Source organism: Oncorhynchus mykiss, chromosome 19 (genome assembly GCF_013265735.2).
Source record: "Oncorhynchus mykiss isolate Arlee chromosome 19, USDA_OmykA_1.1, whole genome shotgun sequence".
NCBI classification, from domain to species: Eukaryota; Metazoa; Chordata; class Actinopteri; order Salmoniformes; family Salmonidae; genus Oncorhynchus; species Oncorhynchus mykiss.
This window is the reverse complement of record NC_048583.1, coordinates 15,884,413-15,895,029: the sequence shown is the minus strand read 5'-3', so window position 1 is coordinate 15,895,029 and position 10,617 is coordinate 15,884,413. Positions and strand designations below refer to the sequence as shown.

At 42.7% G+C, this 10,617-nt stretch overlaps 2 protein-coding genes across 7 annotated transcripts in view; one reads left to right on the top strand and one right to left on the bottom strand.

Moving 5' to 3' along the window:
- The window catches only part of LOC110498461 (zinc finger and SCAN domain-containing protein 2), a 771,911-nt gene that overhangs the window by 546,038 nt on the left and 215,256 nt on the right, over positions 1 to 10,617 (top strand). The window lies entirely within an intron of this gene.
- Positions 7,287 to 10,617, bottom strand: part of LOC110498515 (zinc finger protein 3-like) — an 88,465-nt gene continuing 85,134 nt past the window's right edge. For 2 of the 3 annotated variants that reach the window (XM_036953695.1, XM_021575181.2), the window contains 2 exons: positions 10,314 to 10,435; positions 7,287 to 8,748 (listed from right to left, as the gene is read on the bottom strand). In XM_036953695.1, coding sequence (XP_036809590.1) covers positions 7,738 to 8,748; positions 10,314 to 10,435 — 1,133 coding nt within the window. In that variant the 3' untranslated portion in view covers positions 7,287 to 7,737. Of the gene's footprint in view, positions 8,749 to 9,064; positions 10,436 to 10,617 lie in introns of those variants that run through there. The other variant, XM_021575150.2, reaches the window with a different exon arrangement.

Below are 10,617 nucleotides of genomic sequence, written 5' to 3'. Positions count from 1 at the left end.
ATTGATACTGCTGACTTTCGGTTTAAACTGCGTGGCTTGGCGGATCATGTTTCGGAGGATGCATTTCTCAACCTTCGTTTCTCCCGAGCCAGTTGGGGAGATGCAGCAATGAGACTGGAAGAGTGGCAGTAGCTAATGGGGATCCTTAATAAAATACAAATAAAAACTATTATTTGGATAACCAGTTGGAGAAAAAAATTATAATAACTAAGTTTGGTAGTTCACAGGGATTTACAACAAAATAAATGTACTCCTTCAGTCGGATTCAAATGTCTTCTCAGATCCCTACACTCCCCTTCAGACTCAGGAGCCTGGGAGGGGAGTACATCTTCAGTCAATATTCCCTGCAATGATCCAGCCGTGAAGTCCTGGAGCGCATCCGTTTACTTCTTCTTTGAGGTTTTATGGCATACCACAACTAATGTTGTATTGCCACCACCAACTGAATGGGGGTCGGGAAGGAAAATACAAAGTACATTCCCATTACGGATAAGGGAAAAACGTAATGAATCCATACACACTACTAAGAAAAATTTTAAAAACATTACAAAAATCATCCCACATCCCAGTATCATTCCTCCTTCGTGCATAGTTCTCCAGGAACATTCTAGAGTAGAGCAAAGGTTCCCAAAGCACACACATCTCTGGGTCACTTGTCTTTTCAGTTCGCTGCAGCTAGCGACTGGAATGAGCTGCAAAAAAACACTCAAACTGGACAGTTTTATCTCCATCTCTTCATAAGACTCAATCATGGACACTCTTACTGACAGTTGTCGCTGCTTCCTCTGTGATTTATTGTTGTCTCTACCTTCTTGCCTTTGTGCTGTTGTCTATGACCAATAATGTTTGTACCATGTTTTGTGATGCTATCATGTTGTGTTGTCACCATGTTGTGTTGTCATGTGTTGCTGCCATGATATTTTGTTGTCTTCGGTCTCTTTTAATGTTTTAAAAAGGGGTAAAAATTCAATAAAAAAATAAAATGACTCAAGTAAAAGTCACCCAGTAAACTTCTACTTGAGTAAAAGTATTTGGTTTAAAATATACTTAGGTATCAAAAGTAAATGTAATTGCTAAAATATACCTAAGTATCGAAAGTAAAAGTATAAACCATTTCAAATTTCTTATATTAAGCACCATTTCTTGTTTTTTAAATTTAAGAATAGCCAGGGGCACACTCCAACATTCAAACATAATTTACAAACAAAGAATGTGTGTTTAGTGAGTCCACTAGATCAGAGGCAGTAGGGATGACCAGGGATGTTCTGTTGATAAGTGTGTGAATTTGACCATTTTCCTGTTCTGCTAAGCATTCAAAATGCAACGGGTACTTTTGGGTGTCAAGGAATATGTATGGAGTAATGTAGTCAAAAATATAAATAGTAAAGTACAGATACTACTTAAGTAGTACTTTAAAGTATTTTTACTTAAGTACTTTACACTGCAGGTCATTGTAAATAATAACTGTTCTTAACTGACTTGCCTAGTTAAATAAAGGTTAAATAAAAAATGATTCTGAGACTCCAGAAATGACTCCTTTGACAGGAGCCCTGCTCCGCAGATCAATGCAAGACACATTCAATTCATCAATTTGGGGGAGACGCAACACGCCTTTTCTGATCAGCAGAAACACACAAAAGGAAAACAAGCCCATTTCTTGTGATCTTCACCGATTTCACTTTACCCAAAGCTTTCTCCACCATTTTAGATGCTTCAAACGGATTCACCAAGACTGGCATACATTGTTTTCAGCGTTGGGGAAGCTACTCTGAAAATATAATTTACCAAGATGCCAATTACTTTACACTGGAAGAAGTTAAGCTAGACTAAAGCTACCCCCTTAAGAAAAAATATTGTGTATATCGCTACATGGCAAAAAAGTTATTAACTACTTAAAACACTACATAGATTTGAATTCAGTTAAACTACCACCAAGCTACTGCAAACTGTAGTTATTAACTACTTAAAACACTACATAGATTTTAACTACTTAAAACACTACATAGATTTGAATTCAGTTAAACTACCACCAAGCTACTGCAAACTGTAGTTCCATTACTAGTTGAACTACATGTAGTTTACTAGTCCCCAACTACAGATTGTTTCTCCAAAAACTGCACTTGTAGCGGGTATGATCAGAGCTAGACATTTTCCACAGCCATTTTGCTCCTTTTTCCATTATTTTGGACAAAAGTCCACGCATCTTTTTTTCACCGTCATCCGATTTAAGTTCCACATCCGCTTCTGCCATCTCACCTAGCCACCGCCATCTCCGTTTACACTGACTAGAAAGGATGTTATTGGTTGTTGTGGTGGAAATTCAACACCAGGGACACCTGAAGCCAATCTTAAAATGAATCACTCTTTATTATCAGCAAGCTCGAGAGGTTACAACAAACTCTGCACACCGTACAGGTCTATAAGAAGCTCCTTTGGGGCGGTCCCAACAGTTGTCTTATATACGGCTATACACAGACAAGTTATATTTGCATGATTTAGCATAATTCAATTCATCACTAGCGGTGGCTCGCACAGATCAATACCTCATGAGGCTTTCTCTCTCCAAGTTGAGATCTTGAAACTGAGAGACCTCGTGTTCCCATAGCAATATTCTAGGCGTACTGTCAAGTTCTCACACCCTGATCTGTTTCACCTGTCTTTGTGCTTGTCTCCACCCCCTCCAGGTGTCGCCCATCTTCCCATTTTTCTTTCCAATTAGTTATTAGAAAGTAGCATTGATTTGTACATAAAGATAACATTTCCCTCACATTCCCTCCTTTTATCACTCTGTGATAATTATCATTACATTAATGTAAGCATTAGATTATAGCTTCAATCAGAGGAGGTTCTATCAATATATTTATATTTACTCCATCCTTACAAGCCATTCACTCTGGGTTTTACAATCTAAAATACACACACATACACAGGGATCTATAAACTCAGGATTGATTAAATCTCTCAATGTTTAAACATTGTTTACATAGTTCTTACCACCATATCACCAGATGTTGCAGCGACATCTGTTCTGCACAAACTGTTCCTTAGACTAGTCAAAACATAAAAGAAATCCGCTTGGGCCTTCTAAACTTGTCAAACAAAAACAATCCCCGATTCTCACACATCGTCCTTATCTACAGGGGGAAAAGGAAGCTCGTCCAGTGTCGGCAGCTCACCTCCACGTGTTCCTTCACATACCTCAGGAAAAAAACACACCAAAGAACCTGGAGGCAGGTGCCTGAGTGTGAGTGATGTCAGCCAGGAGGTTTGTAGTCACTAAACAGAGCCTTCTGACTGTCTTATCATTGTTTGGAACAGTTCTCATAGCTGTCACCACAAACCCAACAGTACAACTACCTCCCCAGTTCAGGGGCAGGGTATAATAGGGTTTTTCCCACACAACCAATAGGTGCCATTTGGCACTCCTCTCAAAGGGATAAGAACATTATACACTGCTCAAAAGAATAAAGGGAACAGTAAAATAACACATCCTAGATCTGAATGAATGAAATATTCTTATTAAATACTTTTTTCTTTACATAGTTGAATGTGCTGACAACAAAATCACACAAAAATGATAAATGGAAATCAATTTATCAACCCATGGAGGTCTGGATTTGGAGTCACACACAAAATTAAAGTGGAAAACCACACTACAGGCTGATCCAACTTTGTAATGTCCTTAAAACAACTTCCTAAGTGGACAGTTTGATTTCACAGAAGTGTGATTGACTTGGAGCTACATTGTGTTGTTTAAGTGTTCCCTTCAAAAAAAAATATAGGGAACACTTAAACAACACAATGTAACTCCAAGTCAATCACACTTCTGTGAAATCAAACTGTCCACTTAGGAAGCAACACTGATTGACAATAAATTGCACACGCTGTAGACAACAGGTGGAAATTATGGGCAATTAGCAAGACACCCCCAATAAAGGAGTGGTTCTGCAGGTGGTGACAACAGACCACTTCTCAGTTCCTATGCTTCCTGGCTGATGCAACAACCCAGCAGCAGGACCGCTGCAGGTTCACACTGAGCACATGTGACAGACGTGACAGAGTCTGGAGACGCCGTGGAGAACGTTCTGTCGCCTGCAACATCCTCCAGCATGACCGGTTTGGCGGTGGGTCAGTCATGGTGCAGGGTGGCATTTTTTGGGGGGGCCGCACAGCCCTCCATGTGCTCGCCAGAGGTAGCCTGACTGCCATTAGGTCCCGAGATGAGATCCTCAGACCCCTTGTGAGACCATATGCTGGTGCGGTTGGCCCTGGGTTCCTCCTAATGCAAGACAATGCTAGACCTCATGTGACTGGAGTGTCAGCAGTTCCTGCAAGAGGAAGGCATTGATGCTATGGACTGGCCCGTCCGTTCCCTAGACCTGAATCCAATTGAGCACATCTGGGACATCATGTCTCGCTCCATCCACCAACGCCACGTTGCACAACAGACTGTCCAGGAGTTGGCGGATGCTTTAGTCCAGGTCTGGGAGGAGATCCCTCAGGAGACCATCCGCCACCTCATCAGGAGCATGCCCAGGCGTTGTAGGGAGGTCATACAGGCAAGTGGAGGCCACACACTCTACTGAGCCTCATTTTGACTTGTTTTAAGGACATTACATAAAAGTTGGATCAGCCTGTAGTGTGGTTTTCCACTTTTGTAGTGTGGTTTTCCACAAATCCAGACCTCCATGGGTTGATAAATTTGATTTCCATTGATAATTTTTGTGTGATTTTGTTGTCAGCACATTCAACTATGTAAAGAAAAAAGTATTTAATAAGAATATTTCATTCATTCAGATCTAGGATGTGTTATTTTAGTGTTCCCTTTATTTTTTTGAGCAGTGTATATATATATATATATATATATACATACATACACTGAGTGCACAAAATATTAGGAACACAGCCTGAGGCATGGATTGTATGTGTGCCATTCAAAGGGTGAATGGGCAAGACAGAAGATTTAAGTGCCTTTGAATAGGGTATGGTAGTAGGTCCCAGGGGCACCGGTTTGAGCGTGCCAAGAACTGCAAAGCTGCTGAGTTTTCACACTCAACAGTTTCCCCATGTATGTGTATCAAGAATGATCCACCACCCAAAGGACATCCAGCCAACTTAACACAGTTCACTTTCTCATCCATAGCCTAAAAACGCATATCAAGTGCAAGTTGTCTGTTTAGCTCACGTCTGAAGGCTGGGGTGCATTTAGGACGTATTCTACTGCAGATCGCTAAAATATCCAAATGATTATGATCACACTTCCTCAAATCAAACATTATTGCGACAATACACCAAAGATGGTTTAGAAACTTGCGAACCAAGCTCGAGTTATCAGTGCAGCGCATCGCCTGGACTTGTTGAAACATCTGCAAGAGCTCTGATAGGTTGGAGGACGTCATCCGTAAGTTGTCATAATTACTGTGTAAGTCTATGGAAGGAGGTGAGAACCACGAGCCTCCTAGGTTTTGCATTGAAGTCAAGTACCCAGAGGAGGGCGGAAACTAGCTGTCCTCCGGCTATACCATAGTGCTACCCTACTGAGTGCTGTTGAGGCTACTGTTGACCTTCATTGCAAAACAATGTATTTTAATCAATGATTTGGTGGCGTGAATATATTTAGTAAAGTGTTATCTAAAAAGGTAAACTTTTTAAAATGTTCACTATTTTTATTTCTATGAAATTCACTGAGGATGTTTCTCCCCTTCCACCGCTGAGGAGTCTCCATTGGTGTGATGAGATCAGATGTGATTTGAATGGCATTTGTGAACATCATATACAGTGCCGTGCGAAAGTATTCGGCCCCCTTGAACTTTGCAACCTTTTGCCACATTTCAGGCTTCAAACATAAAGATATAAAACTGTATTTTTTTGTGAAGAATCAACAACAAGTGGGACACAATCATGAAGTGGAACGACATTTATTGGATATTTCAAACTTTTTTAACAAATCAAAAACTGAAAAATTGGGCGTGCAAAATTATTCAGCCCCTTTACTTTCAGTGCAGCAAACTCTCTCCAGAAGTTCAGTGAGGATCTCTGAATGATCCAATGTTGACCTAAATGACTAATGATGATAAATACAATCCACCTGTGTGTAATCAAGTCTCCGTATAAATGCACCTGCACTGTGATAGTCTCAGAGGTCCGTTAAAAGCGCAGAGAGCATCATGAAGAACAAGGAACACACCAGGCAGGTCCGAGATACTGTTGTGAAGAAGTTTAAAGCCGGATTTGGATACAAAAAGATTTCCCAAGCTTTCAACATCCCAAGGAGCACTGTGCAAGCGATAATATTGAAATGGAAGGAGTATCAGACCACTGCAAATCTACCAAGACCTGGCCGTCCCTCTAAACTTTCAGCTCATACAAGGAGAAGACTGATCAGAGATGCAGCCAAGAGGCCCATGATCACTCTGGATGAACTGCAGAGATCTACAGCTGAGGTGGGAGACACTGTCCATAGGACAACAATCAGTCGTATATTGCACAAATCTGCCCTTTATGGAAGAGTGGCAAGAAGAAAGCCATTTCTTAAAGATATCCATAAAAAGTGTTGTTTAAAGTTTGCCACAAGCCACCTGGGAGACACACCAAACATGTGGAAGAAGGTGCTCTGGTCAGATGAAACCCAAATGTAACTTTTTGGCAACAATGCAAAACGTTATGTTTGGTGTAAAAGCAACACAGCTGAACACACCATCCCCACTGTCAAACATGGTGGTGGCAGCATCATGGTTTGGGCCTGCTTTTCTTCAGCAGGGACAGGGAAGATGGTTAAAATGGATGGGAAGATGGATGGAGCCAAATACAGGACCATTCTGGAAGAAAACCTGATGGAGTCTGCAAAAGACCTGAGACTGGGATGGAGATTTGTCTTCCAACAAGACAATGATCCAAAACATAAAGCAAAATCTACAATGGAATGGTTCAAAAATAAACATATCCAGGTGTTAGAATGGCCAAGTCAAAGTCCAGACCTGAATCCAATCGAGAATCTGTGGAAAGAACTGAAAACTGCTGTTCACAAATGCTCTCCATCCAACCTCACTGAGCTCGAGCTGTTTTGCAAGGAGGAATGGGAAAAAAATTCAGTCTCTCGATGTGCAAAACTGATAGAGACATACCCCAAACGACTTAGAGCTGTAATCGCAGCAAAAGGTGGCGCTACAAAGTATTAATTTAAGGGGGCTGAATAATTTTGCACGCCCAATTTTTCAGTTTTTGATTTGTTAAAAAAGTTTGAAATATCCAATAAATGTCGTTCCACTTCATGATTGTGTCCCACTTGTTGTTGATTCTTCACAAAAAATACAGTTTTATATCTTTATGTTTGAAGCCTGAAATGTGGCAAAAGGTCGCAAAGTTCAAGGGGGCCGAATACTTTCGCAAGGCACTGTAGCCTACACAGTGCAAACACAATATGAACAGACATTTTAGGCTTATATATCACAATGTCTGGATACAATATTTGCACCAGGAATATTCAACATGGTTACTCTCTTATTCCAAATGCATCTGCTGACAAAAATGACAATTCATGTTTGTCTTTAATGCAGGGTTTGAGTGGTATGGCTACTTTCTATGTTATAGAGTGGAATGGTTTTCTATTGGTGTATCCTGAGGTAGCTCCTTTCTGAGAACCTCTTCCTGCGTACAGGCGAAAGGCCTCTCTCCCGTGTGGACCGTCAGGTGCATCTTCAGCTGTTGCTGGCTGGAGAATCTCTTCTCACAATGGGGTCAGCTGGAGGATTTCTCCCCTGTGTGGACCCTCTGGTGCCTCTTCAGGTTGCCAGCATGGGCGAAGTGCATGTGACACTGGGTACAGCTGAAGGGTTCCTCCCCATTGTGGACACCCCTATGCCTGATAAGGTTACTCAGGAAGGAGAAGCTCTTGTAACACAGCTTACACTTGAAGGGCCTCTCCTTGGTGTGAACAGTCTGGTGTTGCTTCACATAGTTCGCCTCAGAGAAGCGCTTCCCACACGTGGGGCAGGCATATGGCTTGTCGGCGTCTGTCCTAATGCATCGCTTCCCACGTTGTGACCCCGAGGACGTAGAAGCAGGAGCCAACACACTCAGGTCGTTAGTCTTTGAGCTCCCTCCTTGACCTCTAGCCATTGTTTGGGTGTTGTTAGGATTGTGTGCTGTGTTACAGGCTAGGTACCTCTTGTGGTGAACGCCCATCCTGACCCTGTCTGTATTTGTGTGGTAAACCTGAGGTAACTGAGGAAGGGTAGACCCAGACGTCCTATGAACCCAGTCACCAGGCATTAGACGAGACTCTGAAGGAGAAGACAGACTTGCTGATAGACTACCACCAGGGGGGTCTCCCACTACACTCTGTGAAGGTTGAAGCCCAGGGTGACCTGCTCTGTTCATCATGGATACTGTGGTGTTTGTATCATAGGAACAGGAGGGTCTATCTCTATCAGCCCCAGGCCCTGCTTCATCCCTGCACTGAGACTGTGAAGAGAAGGGTCTGGGCTGCAGACTGGATCCCTGACTGGAGCCTCGGTCTCTCTGATGACCACCAGGACTGAGGTTGTTCAGTCCACCTGTCCACTGGTTGTGTTCTGTGTGGTGGTGGAGTCTCTGTCCCTCACGGTTCGGTCCTGGTTCCGACTCTGGAAGGAAGAGTGATGGCTCCTGATTCAGGGTCCGGGGCCAGGGTTTGTGACCAGCCACTTCAGAGGTCCAGTCTCTCCCGCCAGCAACACCTGAAATCAGCAGGTCCTCATGGACTGCAGACTGTAAACACAAATTGTACAGAAGAGCATATAAAAGTTTATATAAGAAACTCTGCTGTACACAGAAACATGACATTTTAAAATGTTAACCAGAGTCAAGCCCATCTCTAACACTGTGATTGAAGTACCTAACAATATGGAGCCATTGGAGTTTATTATAAAACGATTCCATATGTGTTGATTCAAGAATTAAGTATAATGGTTTGGTTCGACTGAAATAAGGGAAACGCAGTCCCTGCAATGATACAAAATTAACCAAGTCAGTCAGCACAGTGTCAACTTTGGATTTCATTTCACAAAATGGTCATACACTCACATAACATGAAGTACAGTACTTTTATTGCACAAAACGATATGTGACAAATATAATAACTTTTCTCACTATGGTAACACTTTTCTGTAAATCTGGTACCCTTGCTTTAAAAATATATATTTTTGAATACATTGGAAAAGGTTCAACATTACATAAGACACAGCTTCCCTACTTCATGTGACGTAAACATGAATTAAGGCACCATCATGATCTCACTATAAAACACCAGTATAACCTAAAGGGAGAAAATGTGTCAATCTTCATCAGTGAAGCATTTTTACAAACACCAACCATCACCATATAATCTACTCTGCCTCATCATGCTCATTCTTTCTTCAGTTAACCTCATCCGGTTCCCTACTTCATTGAAAACCAACAGAATTAACTACAAACAAACTAGCTAGTACTACATTACATGTCACAATACTCTATACATGGGCCGTGTGCATTTTCTGCTGGTGTATCCTGAGGTAGCTCCTCTCTGAGAAACTCTTCCCGCAATGCATACAGGCGAACGGCCTTTCTCCCGTGTGGACCTTCAGGTGCATCTTCAGCTGGTGCTGGTGGGAGAACCTCTTCTCACACTGGGGGCAGCTGAAAGGTTTCTCCCCTGTGTGGACCCTCTGGTGCCTCTTCAGGTGGTGCTGATGGGAGAACCTCTTCTCACACAGTTGGCAGCTGAATGGTTTCTCCCCCGTGTGCATCCTCTGGTGGATTTCCACTTGTTTGGGGAAACTGAAGGCTTTCCCACAGAATGAACAGGGGAAGCGCTTCTCTTTGCCACCGGATCTACTGATAGCGTCATTTGTCAATGGACTTGTGCAGCCATTTAGTGTTGAGGCACTGGCATTGTCTGAGGTCTGGTTTAACATAAGCAGGGTGTGATGTGGACGAAGGCCAGGGAGTGTCTGTGTTGTCGCAGGGTCCATGTTCCAGTTCATAGATCCTATAGAAGGCAGGCTGAAGGCAGCATCTGTTAGGGGGTTAACCTGAGGCGCCATCAGTCTCTCTGAATCACAACTATAGGAGCAGGACGGAGCATCGCTAGCCGAGTCTGTATCTGTTCTCTCCCGCCGCATACAGACACCTCCCTGTCCCTGCAGACCAAATCTATGCCTCGTCCTGGTCATAGCCAGTCTGTTGTCATGGAGTCTAAGATCGGTTGTTGTTTTGTGTTCCACTGTCTGTTTCTGGTTGTGGTTAACAGTGTTGTTCCCCAGCCCAGAGTTGAAGACACTGTCCCATCCACTGACCTCCACTATGTTGCCTCTGGTCCTGGCCTGCTTAGTGATATTGTCCCCTGGGCGCTTGACTGCACCGGTCTGGGAATCCAAGATGGCCTCCCAGTCTCCTCTGTTACCCTCCAGCCAACCACCTGCAGGAAGAGGTTACAAAATAGACTTTACAAACACGGCAGAGTACTCCACGTATGTCGATTTTTTTACCTGGTCAAGTTCATTCATTATAACGTGTGGTTTTGTATGTAAACATAAATTGCAGTTATGAATGAAGAAAAAAAAATAGACAGGTGCATCACTATTCCGATTGAATATCTAT